This window comes from Bufo bufo, chromosome 6 (genome assembly GCF_905171765.1).
Source record: "Bufo bufo chromosome 6, aBufBuf1.1, whole genome shotgun sequence".
In the NCBI taxonomy this organism is placed as follows: domain Eukaryota; kingdom Metazoa; phylum Chordata; class Amphibia; order Anura; family Bufonidae; genus Bufo; species Bufo bufo.
In genome coordinates, this window is record NC_053394.1 from 170,843,888 (window position 1) to 170,871,193 (window position 27,306).

Below are 27,306 nucleotides of genomic sequence, written 5' to 3' on the forward strand. Positions count from 1 at the left end.
GCACCTACCTGTTTGAACCCCGGGTGGGGAATTTTATGACCTCTGTAAGGATGCATGGATCCCTGGTTGAAGATTAACGGCAGAGTACCCAGGGTCTGCAACAATAATTTTTCTTTTTTCTTTTTTTTTTTTTCTTTTTGGAAAAAGAACACAAAACTGGGGTCGTACTGTAGAAAATAATATTGATCGAATCTGGAATAAAAATGATAGCGACAAAGAATAGTGATTAACAGCATGAACCTGGCCTGTAACCGGAAATGGATGAAAAAAACGTAAACCTGAAGCGTAACGGGGAATAAATACATAAAAGAAACGTAAGCCTGACACACGTGACAGGCCACGGACGTGGTACGGTGGATACGTAAGCTTGAAACGTAACAGGCAACATGATACATTGGGAACGTGAGCCAGAAACGTAACTGGCAACAGAAAAGAAAAACGTAAGCCTGAAACGTAACAGGCAGCAGACATGATAGATTAGAAACGTAAGCCAGAAACGTAACTGGCAACAGAAAAGAAAAACGTAAGCCTGAAACGTAACAGGCAGCAGACATGATAGATTAGAAACGTAAGCCAGAAACGTAACTGGCAACAGAAAAGAAAAACCTAAGCCTGAAACGTAACAGGCAGCAGACATGATAGATTAGAAACGTAAGCCAGAAACGTGACTGGCAACAGAAAAGAAAAACGTAAGCCTGAAACGTAACAGGCAGCAGACATGATAGATGAGAAACGTAAGCCAGAAACGTAACAGGCAACAGACGTGATATATTAGAAACGTGACCCTGAAACAGGCACTGACGGCAAATGATACGTAAGCCTGAAGCGTGACTGGCAACAGGTATAGTCTGGGAAAACCGTAAGCCCGTGGCGACATGGGCAACAAATGGTAAGAATGATGCGTAAGCCTGACACGGAACAGGCCACAGACATGTTGGAGCATGAAAAGACATGCGTGAAACATGAAGAAAACCCGGCAATGAACATGGTGGGATGACATGGAAGCAAACCCGCCGTGTGACTGGTGACAGAACGGTGACTGACAATAAGTATTTGCCGAACAACGTCCGCAGATGTAGCAGAGTGGAACAGGCGGTGGTCGACACGGGCGGAATTTGTTTGAAAACCTTGGCAGACGATGGATGGTGAGCACGGCAGAGTAACCAGAGTCTGCAACAATAACCAGTGGCGTGAGGGGGGGGGGTGGTGGCCCCTGCTACGCCATTACTCGACCCTTGACCCAGGGAACTGCGAGTCCCTGTGATCTAATGAGACTGTGTGTGTGGGAGCTGACGTGTGAGGTGGCGGAACCGCTGCCGTGGGGTGTGGAGGGTTAACTGGTCTGCTGCTTTTTTTTTTCAAACTTTATTGATAGTGAACAGCAGCCGGCCGCCGGCCAGTAGCTGCGTGGGGAGAAACGGCACCCCCCGCGTGAGCTGCCTGCAGGCTCGGGATGACAGAGGAGGACACATAGGGATGGATGTGGCCTTGCACCTCCACTCACAGAGACTGCTGCCGAACGTACATGGCGGTGTCAAAGTGTGTGTGCCGATTGGCCAGCACGCCGCGCATGCGCAACTTGAAAAATCATCATACAGAGTATTTATTGCTTGCTGCTGCTTGCGCCATTTGCCCAACCCTTGACCCAGGGAACTGTATGTGCCTGTGAACTGACGAACTGCGTGTGAGGGAGCTGACGTGGAAGTTAGCGGGACCGCTGCCGTGGGGTGTAGAGGGTTAATTGGGTCTGCGGCTCAAAAGACAGGGGAGGGCACGTGGGAGCCATGCGGCGTGCTATGACCCTGGCAAAACAGCTGGGATTGTGTGGGACTGGTGAGATCCTGTGACGGGGCTTATGCATCTGAGCCAGTGCGTGTGAAACTTTTTTTTTTTTTTTTTTTTTGAAACTTTATTGCGGTGAAACAGCAGCCGGCCAGCAGCTGCGACGGGACGAAGCGGCACCCCTGGGTCTGGACGGACCCACTCGAGGGGAGAAGGCCTGGTCCAGCAAGAAGAAGGGGGGCGCGCTGCTGCGGCTGCCGGAGCCGGGAAAGAGAGCCCGACAACGGAGGCAGGCCGGGACGCAGGCTCCGTCGCCAAGGCAACGGAGGCGCTGCCCGGCGTCCCACGTGATCTGCCCAGGCCGGCGCCTGAGTGGGGACGTGCCGGCCGTACCACCCGGGATGCGAGGTGGGTAGCGGGTGGACCGGGCCGGGGGGGGGGGGGGAACGAGCCGGAGAGGGGTACGGGAGGACAGAGAACTTACCCAGACGCTGAGTGGAGAGCGTTGGAGGGGAACCCTCAGCAAACTTACCTGCACAGCAGGACGGGGCGTGACGTCAGGCGGGAAAAAGGCACCGAAAACGCCCGCACATGAGGAGAGGGCGTGCCTCCTTTTAAGAGCGCCTACGCCCCTCCCACAAATGCAGGCTGACATGTCAGCCTTAAGCTACATGTTCCAGAATTGTTATTACATGGGGAACGCATGTAGCTATTAATCGCCTCCGGACCGCCTAACGCAGGATCGCGTTCCGGAGGCGGCAGTCTCAAGCAGAGTCACGCATATACGCGTCATCTCGCGAGACGCGAGATTATGCTCACAGCTTACAGGACAAGTTCGTCATCAACCTGCCAGCCAATGATCGTCGCTGGCAGGTTGATGATTTTCAAAAAATCTAATCAGAAGCCATCTAACACCTTATATTTATAAATATAAGGTGTTAAATGGCTTCTGTGCTCTTCTGCTGGTCCTTTTCGTCGGTTGGTCCCAGCAGAGGAGCACACATTACAGTGAGTAGCCACCAAACACTTCACTTAGCCCCAGATCACCCCCCATCACCCCAATTAACCCCTTGATCGCCCCTGTCAATCACCTAGTGAAAGGGAAAAAAGTGATCAGTTTAAACTGTCACTTTTTTTCCCCACTGGTATTGACTGTTAGTTTTTAGGATAGTTTAGGCCCCTTGGTTAGGTAGTTAGCGTCGGTTAGCGCCCAGCCCACCGCACCGCAGTCACTGATTCGCTGATTAGCGTATCGCTAATCAGCATTTGTACTTTTATAGTATCTGTAAGTGATCACAGTCAGATCTATAATAGTATTAGTGTCACCTTAGTTCGCCCTCCACCCAAAATGCAGTGTTTGCCCGATCAGGCCTGATCGGTCGCCCACACGTGCGTTCATCGTGGCGTGTGAGGCCCTTTGCCGTATTGCGGCCAGCAAAATGCGGGCCGCAATACATGGGCCCAGTTCCGTGGCATTACGCATCACGGATGCGGACCCATTCATTTGAATAGGTCCGCAAAACCGGAGATGCGGAATGGTGCAGAACGGAACCATGGAACGGAACCCTTTAGACCTCGTTAATGTGTAGCACAAGTATATCACTGCTGCCTACAGCGTCTGATCCAGTCCTGATTTGCAATAGAACAGGGGTCGCCAAAAACGGCCTAGCCAACCAAGAATCCCACTGTTTCTATAATTTCTTGAAATTACCTTTCTTCATATAAACTCCTCTTTCCAATGGCCATTAATATCTGATCGGCAGGGGGTAAATTATCAAGGGATGGAGTTATGGTGCCAGAACTACACATCTCCATCCATTGTGGATAGAGCTGGTTAGTGCATCACTGCTCTCATTGAATGAATGAGCACTGCTGAATTAACCAGCTTCGTCCACTACACAATGGATGGAGTTGTAGTTCCAGCGCCGACTTCTGGCACCAGAGCTAACATGAAACAGAGGATAGGCCATCAATAATAAAATCCTGCAATAACCCTTAAAGAATGTAAACATACTATAGGTGCTTACTGTTTTTAACTGCTACTTACCCCCAAGGCTCTTGGTTTGCTTTTCAGGAATGTTAGATAAAAAGGAGATGAAGGATCTGTATTTGGTGTCACTACATTAGCCACTCTCCATTGTGGCACCACAGTGGACGCATTCCACACCTGGGTTGAAGGAAGACCATTATATGGAGGGGGTTGTTGAGGAACATTTTGCAGGTAGGTTGGAACTGGTGTATTCCAGTAAGGAACAGCTGAAGGAGCTTGGCCCTCTAAACTCTCATAGATATTAGGTGGATTTTCAGTGTTAATTGCAGACATCGTGGACACTGGCACTGAAATTATAAATGTAAAATGAGTTCAGTAACTACCATACTAAAACATCAACTGTAAGACGGTCTCAGCTCTTAATCCCTTAAAGGGGTTGTGCAGTGGCATAACACTGATGATTTAGGGTGCATTCACACGACCGTAAGTGTTTTGCGGATCCGCAAAACACGGATACCGGCTGTGTGCGTTCTGCATTTTGCGGACTGCACATGGCTGGCACTATTTAGAGAATGCCTATTCTTGTCCGCAACCACGGACAAGAATAGGATATGCTCCATATTGTTTGCAGGGGCGTGGAACGGAACAACAGATGAGGAGAACACACGGTGTGCTGTCCGCATCTTTTGCGGCCCCATTGAAATTAATGGGTCCGCACCCGTTCTACAAAATTGCGGAATGGGTGCAGATCCATTTATAAGGTCGTGTGAATGCACCCTTATACTCAGGATAGGTCATCAATATCAGATTGGTGGATGTATGACCCCTGCCGATCAGCTATTTGGAGAGGTCACAGTGCACCGCCGCTGTATGGAAGACTTGTGTGCAGTAAAACTTTGAAGAGGACGCAGCACTTGCACAAGCAAGTGCTGCGTCCTCTTCAAAGTTTTACTGCACACAAGTCTTCCATACAGCGGCGGTGCAGTGTAATTACAACTTCTTGTCCCATTAATGCTGCTTAGCTCATTTTTCTCTATAACATGCTGACTGCAGGTTGCACTGCCTTTTTATGGTTGCAAGTTATTTAATATCAACAGGAAAGGGTATAGTTAATCGATCAGTGAGACGCAACCGATCATGATAACAGGGATCCCGTACCTTTCGGCCTCCTGAAATGAACGGAGAGGCAAGTTAAGCATGCGCTCTGCCGCTTGTGCCGCTCTGTTCATCAGTATTGGAAGTCTGGAGATAGATGTGTACAGTACTCAGCTGCTTCAAGAATTCCCATAAAGATGAAAGGAACAATGGTGCACATGCTCCACCTGTAGGTGCAACGCAGAGTACACGGTAACAATTCTGGTGATCATAGGGGTCAAATAGATATCTCCTATTCTGTGGATAGGGAATAACTTGCATCAACTGGAATATCCCCTTTAAGCATTGTATGTCTGCATTACTCATGCTGTGTACTTTTCTTATAATCCCTCAAGTCACCGCTAGTGGTTGGTCAGTACAGATGTGATAAAACTGGAGAGTGGAAGGAGATTGCTCACTTGGAGTCCAGTGGTTGGCATACCACTTCTAAGCCCTCTTTTACACGGGCGTTATGTTTTTGGCCCGGATAAGATGCGGGTGCATCGCGGGAAAATGTGCGATTTTTCCGCGCGAGTGCAAAACATTTTAATGCGTTTTGCACGCGCGTGAGAAAAATCAGCATGTTTGGTATCCAAGATTGTATTATTTTCCCTTATAACATGGACCTGTGGTGACGTCACTGCGCTCATCACATGGTCCATCACATGATCCAGCACCATGGTAAAGGGCAGGGCGATGTGGATGACACTGTTAAAGGAGTGGAGTGCTATGGAGGTCACAGTTCAGGCGGCAGGTAGGGTGGACATTCAGGCCACCCTCAAAAGATGGACTTAAAAACCCTGCCCCCAGGTCCCGCTAAGCCACGCCTCGGACCCGGTTAGGACACGGCCCCTCTCACTCCACAGCCGACAGGGATTGAAAATATGAAGGTAAAAATGAACTTCTGTCAGCTTCAGGTGTGAGAGGGAGGGTGACTTTCTCCCTACAGCTCACGCTCAGACAGCACTGCGCTGCTGTCTGAGAGTGAGCTGTTCAAAAGGACATCCCTGTGTCCGTCCAAGCCCTGGGCTGGACGGAGGACAGGTAGTCTGAAAGCCGGACTATCCGGCCTAAAACCGGACCTCTGGCCACCCTAGGGGCAGGCTGCTGTGGAGATCACAGTTAAGGGGACGGTCCGCTATGGAGGTCAGTGTTAAGGGGCAAATTGCTGTAGAGGCCACTGTTGAGGGGACGAGGTGTTGTGGAAATCACTGTTACGGAGATGGGGTACTGTGAAGGTCACTATTAAAGGGATGGGCTGCTGTGGAGGTCACTGTAAAGGGACGGTCCGCTATGGAGGTCAGTTTTAAGGGGCAGATTGCTGTAGAGGCTAGGGTTAAGGGGACGGGGCATTGTGGAAATCACTGTTAAGGAGATGGGGTACTGTGGAGGTCACTAATAAAGGGGTGGCCACTGTGAAGGTCACTGTTAAAGGGATAGGCTGCTGTGGTGGTCACTGTTAAGGGGGCAGGATGCTGTGGAGGTCACTGTTAAAATGGCGGGCTGCTGTGAAGGTCACTGTTAAAGGGGCAGGCGCTGTGGAGATCTCTGTTAAGGGGCCAGGGAATAGTGGAGGTCACAGTTAAAGGGACGGTCCGCTATGGAGGTCAGTGTCAGTAGCCCATTATGACAAGCATAGTCGTCAAGCTGATTATGCAGTTCTTGTTACTGTGCCCATGCAATTAAAGTGTACCTAAACTTTAGGTCCAAATAAACTTTGCAAATACATTTTACAAATACATTTTATTAGAACCTGTTCTAAATGTGATTAAATGATTTTTTGTATGCCTGAAGTTCAGGTGACTATTGTGCTTTAGAGTCCATACTCTCGTACATCACTGTGTATGGGACTATGGATTCCACTGGGGCTGCCCTGAGATCTGTATAGGCAGGAGCTTGCATAGCACATCACTGCCCCTGCTTGTATCAGTGCTGCTCTGCTAAAGCCTGACACAGATCGGCTATGTCAGGCTTTAGAAGAGCGGGCACAGGCAGAGGACTGATGTGCATTGGTGCAGGCTTTTAGCAGACATAGGCTGCTAAAGGCTGACATAGCCCATTTTTGCCAGCCTTTAGTAGAGCAGCATTGGTATAGGCAGGAACAGCGATGAACCGTCCCTATTGACTTGCATTGTGGGTCATGACGGATCCGTCTTGCTCCGCATCCTATGACGGAAAGAAAACCGCAGCTTGCTGCGGTTTGCTCTCCTTTATGGGAACGCAACAAAACGGAACGGAATGCTTTTTGGTGCATTCTGTTCTGTTCTGTTACGTTTTGTCCCCATTGACAATGAAAACTGAAGTGTTTTTCTCCGGTATTGAGATCCTATAATGGATCTCAATACTGGAAAATAGAAGCGCTAGTGTTAAAGTAGCCTAAATTACAAAAATTCATTTAATCACATTCAGTATATGTTTTAATAAAGTTTATTTGTAAGTTTAGGTACACTTTACGAGTGTAGGAAAAACTATATAATGCACACTGATCTTCACAGTTTAAACCTTTGTGCCACAGGTTTGGTCTGAGGGTGGACCAACCTTTGATCCCATCATAGGTATACCCTAATGACTAACACAGGGAAATGTGCTGGCATAAATACCTTAAAGGGGTTGTCTGGATTCAGAGCTGAACCCGGACATACCCATATTTTTACCCAGACAGCCGTCCTGATGTTTGCATCTCATGCTACGATGCGCTCCCTTGCCCTGCGCTAGATCGCGCAGGGCACGGGCTCTTTTGTTTACAATAACGGGCTCTTTTGTTTACAATAACACACTGTACAATAACACACTGCCGGGCGGAGTCTTTCGCCCTGCAGTGTGTTCGGTGACGTCACCGGCTCTGAGGGGCGTGCTTTAGCACTGCCCTAGCCATTTTGCTGGCTAGGGAATCACTAAGGCCCGCCCATCAGTGCCGGTGAAATCACCGGGCTTCCTGGCAGCCCCATGAAGAGCCCGGTTCGTCACTGGAACTCCTGAAAACGCGATTTAGCGCCGGGCAAAGGAAAGCATCGGAGCATGAACTGCTCCAATGCTCAAGTCAGGGAGGCGGTCTGGGTGAAAATGGAGGTATGTCCGGGTTATGCTCTGAACCCGGACAACCCCTTTAAAGACTATGTACACCTTTGGAGTCAATATTTTTTTATGATCGCATTTAACATATTTTTGACTAAAAGTCATATTTTCAATTGGCCTTTATTAAAAATATTGAGCTGTTTAGTCACAAACTGTTTTTCTAACTGCGTGACTTGTACTTTTACTTTGCACCAGTTTTACCCTTTTTTCTAAACTACTAAGAGGTAATAAATAGTGTTGAGCTAACCCGAAACTTTGCAAGTTCGGGTACCCGGACCCAAACCCGAACTTTGCAGCGAAAGTTTGGGTTCGATTTCGGTGTGCAGGCATTTAATAAAGCTTGTTGAAGGGCTGCAGGGCAGCCAATCAACAAGCTTTTAAGCTGTGGGCACTTAGAAGCCATCACAGCCATGCCTAGTAATGGCATGGCTGTGATTGGCCGGTGCATCATGTGACCCAGCCTCTATACAAGCTGGATCACGTGTAGCACCGCCCATCAGCTCTGAGTAGTGCAGGGACAGGAAGCAGGCAGCTGAAGTGAGGGAGACTGTTAGGAATTTTATTCTGTGTGTGACCTATAGTGATTTTTTTGTGCGTGCAATACACCAGCTTTGCACCCCTGACACAGAAATATAATAATTCATCTGGCTGGTAATTCTGTGGGTGACCTACAGTGATCTTTTGTGGATGCAATGCACCATCTTTGCACCCCTTACACAGAAATCTAATAATTAATCTGGCTGTTAATTCCGTTGGTGACCTATAGCGATTTTTTTGTGGGTGCAATGCACCATTTCTGTACCCCTGACACAATCTGTCTGTTAGTTCGGTACCTGCACTGCATCCGTCACAGGGAAACTAATATATTTAATCCGTCTGTTAGTTCGTTGGGTGATATATACCCATTTTTGGTGTGAGGTACACCTGCACTGCATCCGTAACAGGGAAATTTTTAATCCGTCTGTTAGTTCGGGGGTGACATATACCCATTTTTGGTGTGAGGTACACATGCACTGCATATGTGACTGGGAAATTAATATTGTTAATCCATCTGTTAGTTCGTTGGGTGATATATACCCATTTTTGGTGTGAGGTACACCTGCACTGCATCCGTAACAGGGAAATTTTTAATCCGTCTGTTAGTTCGGTGGGAGACATATACCCAATTGGTGTGAGGTACACCTGCACTGCAAGGTGCAATAAGGGACGTGGCCCTGGTCGTGGTGCTGCTGGTGTTGGTGGAGCTCATGTTGCAGGGAGAGGATGTGGTCGATCTACGCCAGCTACATGCCCAAATGAAACACCTTTCTCAGGTGCACGTAGGCGAAAGAACATTCATCGTTATTTTGTAGGTCCAAATACCGGTGTACGAATGGTGAGGTCAGAAAAAGTAGAGGTGACAGTGCCTCCAGTTCCTTCACATTGTCTCCCACCTGGTCCCCTGCTGAAAGCGCAGAGTTGGCACCTGCAGCCCATGGGCATCTGTCTTTTACCTCACCCCCTTGCAAATCAGGCAAGCAGTCTGAGCCCCAAGTCATGCAGCAGTCTCTTATGCTTTTTGATGACTCTGCTGGCAGGGTTTCAGTGGGCCATCCACCTAGCCCTGCCCCAGAAGTGGAAGAGATTGAATGCACTGATGCCCAACCACTTATGTTTCAGGATGTGGACATGGAAGGACCACCGCAGAACACAGGTGCCAACTGCTGCAGCTTTCTTTAGTGTGCAGACTTACAAGGAGGGCAGGGGTGAGGAGTGGGTGGAAGATGATGTGGAGGATGATGAGGTCCTAGACCCCACATGGAATCAAGGTCTTGTGAGTGATGAGTGCAGTTCGGAGGAAGAGGTGGTGGTCACACAGTGCCAGCTGCACAGCAAAAGAGGGAGCAGGGTGCAGAAGCAGAGTGGCCCTTCCCCTAGCCAGTACACCTGCTACTGCCCAACGCACCCAGGGACTGAGCACACCGAAGCCAGCTCCAAAGAGTTCCCTGGCGTGGCAGTTCTTCAGACAATGTGCTGACGACAAGACGCGAATGGTTTGCACGCTGTGCAATCAGTGCCTGAAGTGATGCATAAATGTTCTCAACCTGAGCACCACCTGCATGACCAGGCATCTAAATGCAAAACACAAGCTGCAGTGGAGTACACACCTCAAAAACCATGAAAGATCTAAGGCTCCTCCTGCTCCCTCTTCTGCTGCAGTCTCGGCCTCTTCCTCCCCCCATGGAGTGACAGTGGCACCTGCCACCCCTCAAACAGAAGATGTGGCTGCAACACCAACACCTTCACCACCGTCACTGTCACCAAGCATCTCCACTCTGTCCCTTGGAAGCATTCAGCTGTCCATCCCCCAAACACTGGAGGAAAAGAGGAAGTTCCCCCCTACCCAAACGTGATCCCTGGCCCTGAATGCCAGCATTTCAAAATCCTGGACTTTGAAATGCTGTCATTCCGTTTGGTAGAGACGGAGACTTTTAAAAACCTTATGGCGGTGGCTGTCCCACAGTACGTGGTTCCCAGCCACCACTACTTTTCCAGGCGAGCCATCCCTGCCCTGCACAACCAAGTGACGGACAAAATCAGGTGTGCACTGCGCAACACTATCTGTGGCAAGGTCCACATAACCACCGATACGTGAACCAGTAAGCACGGGCAGGGGCGTTATATCTCCCTAACTGCACACTGGGTAAATGCAGTGGCGGCTGGGCAAAAGGATTACAATTAACTTAACATCTGAATCATTACTGGTGCCATATGAATGCACTTTATTGATGGACTGTAACATCTGCCTTGAGACTATTGATTCAAGTAAATGTTCAATTGTATTACAACGACTGACTCTTCATCACGAACACCAGAGCCCAGCCACCAAAGCACCCTAAACACCTACACCTTTAAGGGCACCTCAACTTCCATCTGGCTGGTGTTCCCTGCAATTGAGAGTGCCCTGGAGGATTTAGTGCTGTCTTCCCATCCACTGCATGCCGGCCCCAGGGGACAACTTAACTGTGAGTACTACTATCCCCGGCACCTCATCACTAGTACACTCACTCAACCACTATACCCCTGTGGCTCTGTCTTTCTTTCCTTGTGACCGTGCATCAGGGTAAGGGTGCTGGTGGGGTGTCATGAAACTGTCCCAGGCTTTGGAGAGTGTTGTCTTGCCTCTGTTGGTACTGCTGTATGTTCCCCTCGTCTCCTCTCCTCGGTTGCCCAAGGAACTACGTACTCTGCTGCCAGCGTTGTCAACTGTAAATGAAAGGCAGCCTAACATAAAGTCAGCCATGTGTGCCAGAGTCCCAACAGGCAAGACTTCGCTGTCTTTATCAGGAGGATGAATCTCAATCTCCTCATCCTCTTCTGCCCATCCACGCAGAACCGATGGAATTTAACTTCCATGGGTACTACCCTCTGTAGCTGAGGCAACCGTCTCCTGCTCCTCCTCCTCATCCAATTTGCGATGAGAAGACGAACTGAGGGTGGTCTGGCTATCACCCTGTGTGATGTCTTCCCCCATTTCCACCTTTTCCACATGCAAAGCGTCGGCTTTAATTGTTAGCAGCGAGCGTTTGAGTAGACACAGAAGTAGGATGGTGACACTGATAATAGCGTTATTGCTGCTCGCCATCTGTGTTGATTCCTCAAAGTTTCTTAAAACCTCACAGAGGTCCTACATCCACGCCCACTCCTCGCTTGTGAATAGCGGAAGCTGACTGGAAAGGCAACGACCATATTGCAGCTGGTATTCCACTACTGCCCTCTGCTCCTCACAAAGCCAACATGTGGAACATGGAGTTCCAGCGCATGCTCACGTCGCACAACAGTCGGTGAGATGGCAATTGTAAGCGCTGCTGCAGCCTTGACAGACCGGCGGAAGCTGTCAATGACTTGCGGAAATGGGCACACACGCGGGGCACCTTCACCAGTAGCTCAGGCAAATTGGGGTAGGTTTTGAGAAACCACTGAACCACTAAGTTGAAGACATGGGCTAGGCATGGGACGTGTGTGAGCTTGCCGAGCTACAAAGCCGCCACCAAGTTATGGCCATTATCAGACACAACCATGCCTGGTTGTAGGTTGAGTAGCGAGAGCCACAGCTCAGTCTGGTCTCTTATCCCCTGCCACAACTATGCGGTGGTGTGCTATTTGTCACCTAAGCAGATCAGCTCGGCCTGTTGACGCTTCCCCACTGCAGTGCTACACTGCTTCCAGCTACCGACTGATGGCTGACTGGTGCTGCAAGAGGATAATTCTGAGGTGGAAGTGGAGGATGAGGCGGAGGAGGAAAGTGGGGGTTGGAGCCACTAACGTAGGTGGTGGCAGAAACCCTAATCGAATTCGGGCCCACAATCCTTGGCGTCGGTGGCACCTGTGCCATCCCAGGGTACGACTCGCTCCCGGCCTCCACAGCGTTCACCCAGTGTGCCGTCAGGGAAATATAGCGTCTCTGGCTGAAAGCACTTGCCCATGTGTCAGTGGTTAAGTGGACCTTACCAGTAAATGCGTTGGTTAGGTCAGGGTGGTGTAAGGCGTTGGTCAGGTCAGGGTGGTGTAAGGCGGGCACAGCAAACCGAGAAAAATTGTGGTGGCTGGGGACTGCGTAACGAGGAATGGCCGCTGACATCAGGCTGCAGAAGGCCTCAGTGTCCACAAGCCAAAATGGCATTTATTGCTATGGCCTGTGGGTGGGTGGCTGGGTTCAATTGCCTGGGGTACGGACATTTGTACGCTGCGCTGGGACACGGAAGTGGATATGGTCACTGATGGTGCTTGCGAAGGTGCAGGTGCAAGGCGGGAGGCCAGCACGTAACACAGTGAAAGAGGAGGCAGTGGTGTGACCCGCAGACACAGATTGTTGACCCAGGCATTCGGCCCACCTATTACGATGCTTTTATGCCATGTGGTGGATCATGCTGGTGGTGGTGAGGTTGCTAGTGTTCACGACCCTGCTCATTTTTGTATGGCTTTTGTTGGAAATTACAATTCTTTTGTCGTCCACACTTTCCTCAAAAAAGCGCCAGACTGCGGAACAAGGGTGTGCTTCGGTGAACAGTTGTGGGCCTGTTTAGTGTGGCCCGCCTTCTGCGTTTTGCCACCTCACTGCCTCTTCCAGCCTGTTGCGGTGCTGCGGATCCCTTCCTTTTCTGTACTGCTCTCCTCGCTAGGCTTGCCACCTTCCCAGGTTCGGTCAGTGACTTCATCGTCTACCACCTCCTCTTCCACTTCCTCACTCTGCTCATCCTCCTGACTTGTTTATCTAACAACAACCTCAGTTATTGACAACTGTGTCTCATCCTCATCATCAACCTCTTGAGACACTAATTACCATTGACCTTTTGGCAACTGTGTCTCATCATCATCATCCACCTTGTGAAAAACGAATTGCCGTTCCTCTTCGTCATCTTCTTGTGACTGTGGATGCTCAAGAGTTTTGGAATCAGGGCACAAGATCTCATGTCCCTCTTCAAGCGGGCTTGTCGAGAGGCCCAAATGAAGGAATGGCGCTGAAAAGAGCTCCTTGGAATATCCGAGTGTGGGATCACTTGTTTGGCAAGACTCTCCATTGTGGGAGGAAGGAGGATCAGGGTGAGGATTGTGTTGATCAGACTCTTGGCTACTGAGACTGGACTTGGTGGAAGACAGGTGCTTAACCGACTGGAAGCATTATCTGCTGCAATCCAACCGACCTGCTAGTCGCACTGGGCCTACTTCATGAGCGTTGCCCTGCAAACTGGGACATGAAGCTAGGTATCGTGGATGATAGGTTTTTTTTGTGCTCTGGCAGTAGGCAAAGCTTTTTAACGCGCCCAGGGCCACGGCCTCTGCGTGCTCCATCAGCATCACGGCCACTTCCATGTCCCTTACTGTTCGCCTACTTCATATTAAATGTTATATATGCTTGAAAGTATGTCACATGTACAGTAGCATAATTTGCAGCTAATATAAAATTCCAGGGAATGTCACAGGTATTTGGGATGTGGAAACGTTACACAGGAGATTTACCGCATTTAATGTCACTGTCCGCAGCGGACACTGTCTACAGAAAAAGTACGCTGGATGTCACTGATATTTTTTGGATGTGCACCCGTTACACAGGAGATGTAGGACAGCTAATGTCACTGGCCTCAGTGGACACGTCTACAAAAAAAGTACACTGGATGTCACAAATATTTTTGGGATGCACACACGTTACACAGGAGAAATACAGCAGATAATGTTGCTGATGTCATCAGCGGCTAATATAAAATTACAGGTAATGTCACAGGTATTTGGGATGTGGAAACGTTACACAGGAGAAATACCGCAGATAATGTTGCTTATGTTAGCAGCGGCTAATATAAAATTACAGGGAATTTCACAGCTATTTGGGATGTGGAAACGTTACACAGGAGATGTACCTCAGGTAATGTCACTGTCCAGATCAGACACCGTCTATGGAAAAAGTACACTGGATGTCACTGATATTTTTTGGATGTGCACACGTTACACAGGAGATGTAGCGCAGCTAATGTCACCGTCCGCAGCGGACACTTTCTATTGAAAAATTACACTGGATGTCACAGATATTTTTAGGCTGCACACACGTTACACAGGAGATGTAGCACATATAATGTCGCTGTCACCAGCGGCGAAAATAATTACACTGAATGTCACTGATATTTCAGATGCGCTAACGTTATACAGGAGATGTAACACAGGTAATGTCGCTGCCACCAGCAGCAAAAAAATTCAACTGAATGTCACTGATATTTCGGATAAGCAAACGTTATACAGGAGATGTAGTGCAGGTAATGTAACTGTCCACAGTGGACACCGTCTATGGAAAAAGTACACTGGATGTCACAGATATTTTTAGGCTGCGCACACGTTACACAGGAGATGTATCGCAGATAATGTCGCTGTCCCCAGCGGCCTAACTATTGCACGCTAATTAGTGGAGGATGCGCTAAGCATAGATATTGCTGCCACACACAACAATAGTCCTTAAAAGGACTTTTGGTTCTCTGACAAGTTTTTCTACTATCTTTTCCTTCCTCAACACAGCTCTCCCTGACTAAGGCCTCTTGCACACAACCGTATGGCTTTTTCAGTATTTTTTTGTTCGCAAAAAACGGATCTGCAAAAAATACGGATGATGTCCGTGTGCATTCCGTTTTTTGCGATAAGAAACAGCTGGTCCCTGATAGAACAGTACTATCCTTGTCCATTATGCGGACAATAATAGGACATGTTTTATCTTTGAACGGAACGGAAAAACAGTAATACGGAAACGGAAGGCATACGGAGTACCTTCAGTTTTTTTTTGCGGATCTATTGAAATGAATGGTTTCGTACACGGTTCATATACGGAATGCAAAAAACGGAACGTAAACGGAAAAAAAAGTTCATGTGCAAGAGGCCTAACACTGAGCCAAACAATTGTCATCAGGTGCTATATAGCATCCGATGACCCGTTCCGGTCAGCCAATCACTGTAATGCCAGTAACCAACATGGCTACGGCATTACATTGAAGGGCAGTACTTACTTGCATGTTTATTGGCTGCGTAGCAGCCAACAAATGTGCGGGGAGGAGACGAGATGCTCAAGCCAAACTAGTGTTCGTCCGAGCATGCTCGATCAACACTACACAGGACTTGTCCGTACCTTGTGCTGAATAGACAAATATACCGGCCACACCCAGCCATTGTTATACTACAGCGCACTTTTCTTTGCGTTCTCTTTTCCATTTCCCAATGTTTTGGGGCCTTCCCAAATTTATAAAAAATAAAGAAAGAAAGAAAGAAAGAAAAAAAAAAAAAGTGAAAACAAAAACTGTCTTGGCTATCTCCTCCTCCACCGCTGCTTCCACCTACACTGCCACATCTACCGCCTTCTCAAGCTCCTACTCCACTTTGACCTCCGCATGCTAGTTCAAGATAATTATTTTTTTATTGTTTTATATTCTATGCTATTTTAAGTCATTCCCTATGCAGATTTGTTTGCAGGGCAATTCAGGGCAATTGTCCTGCTCTTACACCCATTTGCTTCCTTTTGCAGCCCTCTAGCCTATACTATTTTACAGCCACTTTAGTGCACCAAAGTTTGGGTCCCCATTGACTTCAATGGGATTCGGGTTCGAGTTTGTGTCAAGTTCGAGTCCAGAACCGAAACTTTGATCCGAAGTTCGGCCAAACCCGGCGAACCCGAACATCCATTGTTCCGTTCATCCCTAGTCATAAACACTTATTTAAGCCACATTTTTATCAGTAAGATAAGGATTGAGCTATAATGAGTGTTTATGATGATGTAAGAGAGCACAGACAAGAAGTCTGTCTGCTCCTCAGATGACAGAAAGGACAAAATATCCACAGGCAGCTTGTAGAGCATGTCAGCTCTATACACAAAAAAGGATTCCATAGTGTTAATAAAGACCAACAGAATTTTTTTTTTAGCTCAAAATAAATACAATGCAGTAATAAAAAAAAATTGCCTCAAAGGTGTACATAGCCTTTAAGTATCCCACGTGGGATTAAAAAAGTATACAATAATATTTTATAGATATAAAGAAATAAAGAAATAAAATAATAAACACATGTTTGATATCCTCACACCATACCAGCCTGTCCAGTAAATTTTTAACATAATTTTTAAGGACTGTTACATGGGGTAAAAAAAAACTGTCAAAACTGTAGCAGATTTACATGCAAGAGGTCCATATAGGACCTTGCAAAAGGAAAGATAATCAAAAGGTATCCTTTCTTACCTTTCATTTGGCATGAAAATTTGGGAGATAAGTGTAGGCAACGCAGTTGCCGTATTTGTGGGAGGGGAGGCTCCCGCACACCGTATATAAAGCACTGCGTACCCCTCCCCCTGTCAGCTACGTTCGCATCACGTTCACAGCAGCGTCATGCGCATGCGCATCTTTACTTCCAGGTCGCGAGCGGGGTCAGCGTCCTCTGAGCCCCAATGTACGGCTAGCAGAGTTCCCACATCGTTCGTCGGCGTGTGCGTCCGGTTCGGGTAGGGTAAGTCCGGCCTCGCGCTCTTCCTTCTGACAGCCGAGCCCCACGTCCGGGCAACGGTGGCTCTGTCACATGCGGCTCGGCACATTTGGCTCTCTGTGCAGCTGCCTTAAACTCCCTGCACGGCGCATACCGGCTCTCGCGGAACAGTGGTTTGAATTTTGAAGACACAGGGGGCAATGCCGACACACCGCAAGCTGTGTGAACCCTCCATACCATCCAGTAAGACGCGGAGCATCAGCAGGCAGAGAGTCACGTGGAGGCCCAAACGCAGAAGCAGCACCTAAAGCGGCTAAGAGTGTAACAACCCGCTCCAGTACCAAAAAATAAATAAATCTTAAGAACGTACTTACTGCAATACTTGACGAGGACCTGGGGTACTCATTGCTAAGGAGACCATTCACTCAGTGTATATCCAACGGAGGTACATGCTCCGTTTGGCGTTCCTGTATACCTAGTGTGCATGCGTGCCATTTTCCATAGGGTGTGATGCTATCTCATGGCGCCTGCGGGGGGCACACCCCGCAGGTGTCATGGGAACCGGACGCCATGCAACCCTGCGTCTCCATGCGTACTATGCACCTGCGCGCCCGACACACGAAACCACCGGATCCGACGTCGGGCTCCCTGTTCCTGCGCAGTGCGTCCCCGGCCAGTGCCATGGCAACGCAATAAACAGTCCTGATATTGCTATCCTTATAGTGTATCGCCGCAACATTTGTTTCGGTCTAATCAGTGCGGCATTCATTTTTATTTTTTATTTTTAGCATGTTCTATTACGTTTTATGTAAAACCCTCAGCTGGTTATATCATTGTTAGTGGCCGTTCCAATTTATCACCCACATTGACAGGGACAACCCCGAATGTCGCCCACAGGATCCATGGGGGCCAATTGGAAAAATCACGTTGCTGACCGTACATACGGAGCCAACACATCAGTGGGCACACAAATATAGTGGTCACCAATCAGTGCCCATATCATGTCACAACTGCATAACAGTCCACACATACAGTGCCCATATACTGTATCAGTGCCCATACAAGCTGAAACGGTAGGGTTGTTTCAGCTGATTTCACTACCTGTGTCAGCTCTAGCATACAGCAGCTGGCATGGAGGCTCCTTATGGCTGGGCGACGGCAGAAGGTCTCAGGAGGGCGCTGGTATTTATGGTAGGATCAGAGTGGTTCACATGGGACCCACGCTGTGGTCAGCGACATGTGGCGCTCTGGGATGGAGCTGAGTTTGGGCGCTAATGGTCAAACGATGGTCGTTAGTTCGTTCGTCCTGCTCAGTATTGGGGTTGCACGTGCTTAGAGTACGTGTGTTTGTATGTTGCTGATACTTGGTTATACGCGGGGCGTGTGTCTGCAGTGGCTCTAGCTTCGGACGCGGTGTTAAAGTGATGGTAATGAAGGAAAATAAATAAATAAATGTTAACGGTCTCCTGTTCTACGTGTGTGGCACACGTCCACAGTTAGCGCCAAACATGCTAGGCGTCGGGTAATGTGCATCAGTGGTCCACGTATGGTGGCCCTAGCAGATAGGGTCAAGACATCTGTGATTGAGTTCCGATGTTCTTGCATGTAAATGTGTTTAACATTACTTTACGGGCAAGCACGCGTCAGCGGTTACGTGCATGTCCATAGGTGCACTATGTCTATCAATTGGCGTTGCATCAGGGTTATGTTCAACCACGTTCACGTGTTTCTAGGCCAATATGAAGTGGTGCAAAAAAAAAAAAAAACCCGTTCGCGCCTGGCCAATGGCAGAAGGGGCCAGACGAGGGCTGGCATTCACGGTAGGATCAGACCTGGTTCCACGGTCCGTGACTCATATAGCTCTGGGGTCAAGGGGGTTGGGCACTAATGGTCGAATAATTGTGGTTAGGATTGTCACCTTCAAAGCTACGTCCATTTGTCTGCATTTTCTTTTGTCCCATGCGCCTTTCACTGCTGAGCTGTGTTCATGCGTCCGCGGTTGCATTCCATCAATACTCTGCTCACTTCAGATTGCATTCATACAACTGCTTTATACCATGCTCTTCATGCTCATACTCAGAGCTGTGCCCATACCATGTTTTAGGCACCACTCACATCCAGTGCTGCATTCACCCACTGGTTCTTATATCATGTGTTATACTCTGCTTCCACTAAAACTGTATTTCATTTCATTTCTAGGTCTATAAGAGTGTGTTCCTACCATGTTCACAAGTTGGTCATTCGTTTTGTCATGACAAGGGTCTTCTCTTAGCGAGCTGCAATGCCTCTGGCTCTTGTTTTCCCCCATCTGTTCAATTTCACGGTTCGCGGTTGATTAATGTTCGGTTGTGCACGTGGTTTGGATCACTACTGTCCATGCATTTTTCCATCAGGTCTGGCTTATGTTTAACTACTTATCATCACCATGAGGTCATCCAGTTCAGTCCCTTGGCTTCGGGGGCCCGGTGTCCATTTTTAGTGTTGTCCATTAGGGGTACTATACGGTTGTAGGCTGGTTAGTGTCTCAAGTTCATTGTCGGAGATGATCATGGTCATGCGAGTCCTATTGGTGACACATAAGTGGTGAAAAAATAAATAAAAAATCTGCTATTAGTCACCCACGCATGACTTCTCCGTTATAGTTTTACACACAGAACTCCGCCTTTAGTCTCCCACGCATGGCTTCTCCGGTTTAGCACGCACATATGACTCCACCATTAGTCTCCCACGCATGGCTTCTCCGTTTTAGTTGTATACACATGACTCCGCTATTGGAGTCTCTCATGCATGGCTCCGCCACGCATGGCTTTCTCCATTTTAGTGTTTCACATATAACTCCGCCATTAGAGTCTCTCACACATGGCTTCTCCGTTTTAGTGTTTCACATATAACTCCACCATTAGAGTCCCTCACGCATTACTTCGCCGTTTAGTTTGACACATATTACTCCGCCAGTAGAGTCTCTCACGCATTACTTCGCCGTTTTAGTTTTACACACATAACTCTGCCATCAGAGTCTCACGCATTACTTTGCCGTTTTAGTTTTACACATATGACTCCGTCATTAGTCTCACGCATGGCTTCTCCGTTTAGTTATACACATATGACTCCGCCATTAGAGTCTCTCACGCATGGCTCCGCCATTAGAGTCTCTCACGCATGGCTTCTCCGTTTTAGTGTTACACATATAACTCCGCCGTTAGTCTCGCACACGCATTACTTCGTTGTTTTAGTGTTACACCTATAACTCCGCCATTAGAGTCTCTCACGCATTACTTTGCCGTTGTAGTTTTACACCTATAACTCCGCCATTAGTCTCACGCATGGCTTCTCCGTTTAGTGTCACACATATGACTTCGCCAGTAGAGTCTATCACGCACGGCCCCGCCATTAGAGCCTCTCACGCATAGCTTCTCCATTCTAGTTTACACATACGACTCCGCCATTAGAGTCTCTCACGCATGGCTCCGCCATTAGAGCCTCTCACGCATGGCTTCTCCGTGTTAATTTTACACATATGGCTCCACCATTAGAGTCTCTCGCGCATGGCTCCGCAATTAGAGTCTCTCACGCATGGCTCCGCCATTAGAGTCTCTCACGCATGGCTCCGCCATTAGAGTCTCTCACGCATGGCTTCTCCGTGTTAATTTTACACATATGGCTCCGCCATTAGAGTCTCTCACGCATGGCTTCTCTGTGTTAATTTTACACATATGGCTCCGCCATTAGAGTCTCTCACGCATGGCTCCACCATTAGAGTCTCTCACGTACGGCTCCGCCATTAGAGTCTCTCACGTACGGCTTCTCCAATCAAATATTACACACATAACTCCGCCAGTCGAGGCCGGCTGCGTGGTCCCACAATCAGTAGGTTCGATGTCTTTTCTGCCTTTCTGCCTTCAGACCCGCTCGCATGGCTCGGTCATTCGTGGCTCGCAATACAATTATCTCGTGGTGACTCGCACGTGTGGCTTGCGCCATTAGAGTCTCTCTCATGTTATCGTTTTCTCTGACTTTTATCTTCTAGGTCGTCGGGTCTTCATTGTTTTCCCTATTAGCAGTCATCCCAAGCCTGCCTTGGCGGACATCATCTTCTCCCAGGCATGCTTATTTCATCTACAAACTTGGGCTGGGGGCGTTGGTGTCCAGCCAAAGTCCTGGGTATCGGTCCATCTTCCGTAGGAGGTACAGTAATAAGGCAGAAGTCATTATCCAACAATACGGCAAGTAATTACGAGACTGCTTGGTCCCGTTTCCAGGTTTCAACAGTCTTGTCCGCAACAGGGTTGAATCACATCACATACCTACTAACGTTTATCGCATTTTTGCCACTCAGATCCTAAACATTCCCACGGAACGATCAAGTTATTTAGCCGGGATACAACACCATTGGCATTTTTCCTATCCAGACAGGTCATCTTCATTCTTAGCACACCCTATTAGTGCATTCATGCAAGGAATACTTAACGCGTCAACCGTGAGTAAGATTTCCAGGAAACCATTCTCAGGTGAAATGTTAAATCCATGTTGATTATGTTAAGTGCAAACCCCTTTGGTTAAGGACTTGCGCTTTGGTCAAAACAGCACTGTATTTATGTTTCAGGGGGTTCCTGCGACCTGGGAAATTCACGTGCCCCATCCCTAGCAGTACCTTCGTGCTAAAACAACAACCAAATGCCTAGGTTCCTCCGTGTCCCACACTTGATCACACAAAACCACACGACCAGGCGAAAACGTAAAGTTGAAGTTCTTCCCTACGGGTAACAAGTGGTCTCCAGTGGCAGTCTTTAACGTACGGTCGGAATTCATCAAATGCGCTCCACCTAACTCCCCTCGTATTAGCATACAACTCCGGCCCCTAAGCAGTCATATCCCTAAAGTACATACGTGTCTTATAGCCTTAGTTAGATATCGATCCGTTAAGAATAACCAGCCACTCATCCAGAACAGGAGCCGCCTCAGCCGCATCAAGTACAATGTACCTGATCACATTATTAAGTACCGGGTCGTTGGAAATCGCCACGGTACACTCGTTACATACCCTACCCTAAACGAGACATATCTTTGGCTTTCAGAATTTGCTATCATGATGTTATTGTAATACAGTTCCCTGTTTTCTCTACTACTGAGTCTTGTATTTTTGGCCCCTTTAGGCTACCCTTTACAGCAGTTCCGCCACTACTCTACTGCTATGTTTAGGTTACTGTCATTCTGATAGTCGATCCGAGCACAAGTGTAGGCAAAGCAGTTGCCGTATTTGTGGGAGGGGAGGCTCCCGCACACCGTATATAAAGCACTGCGTACCACTCCCCCTGTCAGCTACGTTCGCATCACGTTCACAGCAGCGTCATGCCCCTCCCACCCAACCCTCATATCATCCTTACTTACAGGGTGGCCCCCTTTAGGCTACTCTTCACAGCAGTTCCGTCACTACTCTACTGCTATGTTTAGGTTACTGTCATTCTGATAGTCGATCCGAGCACAAGTGTAGGCAAAGCAGTTGCCGTATTTGTGGGAGGGGAGGCTCCCGCACACCGTATATAAAGCACTGCGTACCCCTCCCCCTGTCAGCTACGTTCGCATCACGTTCACAGCAGCGTCATGCCCCTCCCACCCAACCCTCATATCATCCTTACTTACAGGGTGGCCCCCTTTAGGCTACTCTTTACAGCAGTTCCGTCACTACTCTACTGCTATGTTAAGGTTACTGTCATTCTGATAGTCGATCCGAGCACAAGTAGAGTTGAGCGGACACCTGGATGTTCGGGTTCGACGGGTTCGGCCGAACTTCAAAAAAAAGTTTGAGTTCGGAACCCGAACTTGACCCCGAACCCCATTGAAGTCAATGGGGACCCGAACTTTTAAGCACTAAAATGGCTGTAAAAATATCATGGAAAGGGCTAGAGGGCTGCAAATGGCATCAAAATGTGGTTAAGAGCATGGCAAGTGCCCTGCAAACATATGTGGATAGGGAAATTACTTTAAATAACATAAAATACGTAAAAATAAAAAATAATAATCTTGATCTAGGAGAACGAGGTCCATATGGAGTAGGAGGTTGAGGAGGCAGTGGATGTGGCGGTGTAGGTGGAAGCGGCAGTGGAGGAGGAGGAGGAAGCCTACACTGCTTTTTGGTTTGAAATTTATTTATATTTTTTTAAATTAGGGTACACCCCAAAACATTGGGAAATATAACCTATGATAACCCCCTGCAGTCGTGCTAAACACACGTTCAGACAATACACTGGCTGCAGGGCAGGCCAGCACCTCCAAGGGGTAAAGGGCAAGCTCAGGCCATGTGCCCAACTTGGAGACCCAGAAGTTGCAGGGGCTGACCCCTTTCAGTCAGTTCGTGTAGGCGTGTGCAAGCTTACTGCCCCACCATGTCACACGTCCCTGTGATTTTCACGATCCAATTTAATATCTGCTCTATCAACTTTCAATGTTCTTTTCTGCGCCTACCATGGTGATCACGGGTGGCGAGGAATCAGGGTTCCACACCGGAGAGGGAGCGTGAGAAAGAGAGACCACATCCAAGGAAGGATTAATTTTTTCAAATTTAAAATTTGGATTATGGGACAAATTATTAAAGCATAAAAGTGTGACAACTTTTTAAAGTTTAAGCATTGAATGAAAGGATGTGGCGCGCATTAATTACTGAAGAATTTATTACATTTTATTCCCTGTCAACTATGCAGAGCAGGGGTTTCTATCTGTCAAAATTTGAAAAATGTCACCGATTTTTTAAAATTTATGTTCCTGTCACCTATGTAGAGGTGCCCCAGTGACATCCGCCATCCATTTGGATATCTTCTCTATCAACTTTCGATGTTCTCTTCTGAGCCTACCATGTTTTTGATGGTTATCGGCGAATCAGGGTTCCACGCCGGAGAGGGAGCGTGAGAAAAATAGACCAAATTTAAGGGACATAAATTTATAAAAAAATTTTGGGATCGAACAGAAATGTGGTAAAAGCTGTTAAATTGCAAATGTGGGACACATTACAGAAGCCCAAATGTGGGCCAGAAGAGTAAAGCGGAATTATGGGAAAAATTATTGAGGGAAAAATTTTGGACAAATTACAGAAGCCCAAATGTGGGCCAGAAGAGTAAAGCCGAATTATGGGGAAAATTATTGAGGCGAAAATTTTGGACAAATTACAGAAGCCCAAATGTGGACCCAAAGAGTAAAGCTAAATTATGGGAAAAATTATTGAGGTTAAAATTTTGGACAAATTACAGAAGCCCAAATGTGGGCCAGAAGAGTAAAGCAGAAATGTGGGAAAAGCTGTTAAATCACAAATGTTGTACAAATTACAGAAGCCCAAATGTGGGCCAAAAGAGTAAAGCGGAAATGTGGGACAAATTATTGAAGCGCAAATGTGGTACAACTTGTTAAAGTTTAAGCATTGAATCAATGCATCAATTAAAGAAGAATTTCTTAAATTTTATTCCCTGTCACCTATGCAGAGCAGGGGTTTATTCACATCTAAAATTGTATAATGTCAACTGAAGAATGTAACAGAAAAATTTGTGAAATTTATTAACCTGTCTACTTGGTAGAGAAGGGGTCCATGACAGAAAAAAATTGTTTATTGTCACCCGAAAATGTTAAAGAAAAATTATTGAAATTTATTAAGCTGTCAACTAGGTAGAGGAGGGGTATATTACACCCAAAAATTGGTGAATTTCCTCAAAAAATGTAAGACAATGTTTTATTTTTTACCTGTCTACTCGGTATAGCAGTGGTACATCACACCCAAAAATTGGTGAATTTCACCAGAAAATGTAACTGACAATTATTATTTTTTAAACTTGTCTACTAGGTATATCAGTGGTACATCACACCCAAAAATTTAGAATTTCAACTGAAAATGTAACTGACAATTTTTTTTAACATGTCTACTAGGTATAGCAGTGGTACATCACACCCAAAAATTGGTGAATTTCAACTAAAAATGTAAAAGACAATTTTTTTTTTTTTACCGGTCTACTAGGTATAGCAGTGGTACATCACCCCCAAAAATTGTTGAATTTCACCCGAAAATGTAATTGACCAATTATTATTATTTTTTTTCGGTCTACTAGGTATAGCAGTGGTACATCACACCCAAAATATGGTGAATTTCACCGGAAAATGTAACTGACAATTTTCTTTTTTTTAACCTGTCTACTAGGTATAGCAGTGGTATTTCACACCCGAAAATTGGTGAATTTCACCCAAAAATGTAACTGACAAAATAGTGAAATGACATAAAATAAAATACGTACAAATAAAAATTAAAAAATTTGATTTATGACGTGGAGTTCCATATGGAGTAGGAGTTTTAGGAGGCGGTGGACGTAGCGGTGTAAGTGGAAGCGGTGGTGGAGGAGGACGAGGTAGCCAACACAGGTTTTTGGTTTTAATTAAATTTTTTAAAATTAGGGTACACTCCAAAAGAGTGTGAAATATCCAAAATACAAGAATGAGCAATTGCGCTGCAGTATAACAATGGCTGGTTAGTGCCGGTATACATGTCTATTCTGCACAAGATACGGACAAGTCCTGTGGGATCCATGCCTGGTTCATTTTAATGAACGTGAGCTTGTCCACATTGGCTGTGGACAGGCGGCTGCGCATGTCTGTGATGACGCCCCCTGCCGCGCTAAACACATGTTCAGATAATACACTGGTGGCTGCAGGGCAAGCCAGCACCTCCAAGGCGTAAAGGGCAAGCTCAGGCCATGTGCCCAATTTGGAGACCCAGAAGTTGAAGGGGGCAGACCTGTCATTTAGTACATGTAGGCGTGTGCACACATACTGCTCCACCATGTTGGTGAAATGCTGCCTCCTGCTAAGACGTTCCATATTAGCTGGTGGTGCTGGTTGTTGTGGCGTGCTGACAAAGCTTTTCCACATTTCGCCATGCTATCCCTGCCTTCTGAGGTGCTGGCGGTGCCCCAGCTGCGTTGGCTACCTCTTCCTCGTCCTCTGCCTTCGCCTTGTGCTTCCACTGTGCCCCCGCTGTCAGGTGGGAATGCCACCAGCAGCGCGTCTACCAGCGTGCGCTTGTACTTGCGCATCTTACCATCACGCTCCAGTGACGGAATTAAGGACGGTACGTTGTCCTTGTAACGGGGATCCAGTAGCGTGGCCACCCAGTAATCAGCACAAGTTAGAATGTGGGCAACTTGGCGGTCATTGCGGAGACACTGCAGCATGTAATCGCTCATGTGTGCCAGGCTGCCCAGAGGCAACGAAAAGCTGTCCTCTGTGGGAGGTGTATCATCTGTGTCCTCTCTATCCCCCCAGCCACGCACCAGTGATGGCCATGAGCTGGTCTGGGTGCCACCCTGCTGTAAACATGGTTCCTCCTCCTTCATCTCCTCCCCCTCATCCTCCACCTCGTCATCCTCCAGAACTGTGCCCTGGCTGGACAATTGTGTACCTGGCGTTTGTGGGTGCAGGACCCATCCTTGGAGCCATTCGTGAATGACTGGCCGGAAACCCTACGAAATGATCCCTCTTCCTCCTCCTACTCCTGTGCCACATCCTCTTCCATCATCGCCAGCAGCGTTTTTTCAAGGAGGCATAGAAGTGGGATAGTAATGCTGAGAACGGCGTAATCGGCACTGGCCATGTTGGTGGAGTACTCGAAACAGTGCAACAAGGCACACAGGTCTCGCATGGAGGCCCAGTCATTGATGGTGAAGTGGTGCTGTTCCGCCAAGTGACTCACCCGTGCTGCTGCAGCTGAAACTCCACTATCGCCTGTTGCTGCTCGCACAGTCTGGACAGCATGTGCAAGGTGGAGTTCCATCTTGTGGGCACGTCGCATATGAGGCGGTGAGCGGGAAGGCCGAAGTTATGCTGCAGCATGATGCGAGCAGCAGCATGGTGAGAACGCCGAAAGCGCGCACAGACGGCCCGCACTTTATGCAGCAGCTCTGACTTATCGGGGTAATTTTTAAGGAATCTCTGCACCACCAAATTCAGCACATGCGCCAGGCAAGGGATGTGCGTCAAACCGGCTAGTCCCAGAGCTGCTACGAGATTTCGCCCATTAGCGCACACTACCAGGCCGGGCTTGAGGCTCACTGGACACCAACCACTCATCGGTCTGTTGTTCAAGGCCCGTCCACAGCTCCTGCGCGGTGTGTGGTTTGTCCCCCAAACAGATACGTTTTAAAACTGCCTGCTGTCGTTTACCCCTAGCTGTGCTGAAGTTGATGGGGAAAGTGTTACGCTAACCGGATGAGGAGCTGGTAGAGAATGAGGAAGCAGAGTAGGAGGAGGAAACAACAGGATGCAAACTGAAGCACCCTGCAATCCTCGGTGGTGGAAGGACATGCGCCAATCTG

General features: G+C 47.8%; 1 protein-coding gene across 1 annotated transcript in view; it reads right to left on the reverse strand.

The window, feature by feature from the left end:
- The window catches only part of LOC121003058 (membrane-spanning 4-domains subfamily A member 4A-like), a 210,344-nt gene that overhangs the window by 125,706 nt on the left and 57,332 nt on the right, over positions 1–27,306 (reverse strand). Inside the window, exon 2 of the mRNA XM_040434612.1 lies at positions 3,830–4,119. Coding sequence (XP_040290546.1) covers positions 3,830–4,105 — 276 coding nt within the window. The 5' untranslated portion in view covers positions 4,106–4,119. The remainder of the gene's footprint in view (positions 1–3,829; positions 4,120–27,306) is intronic.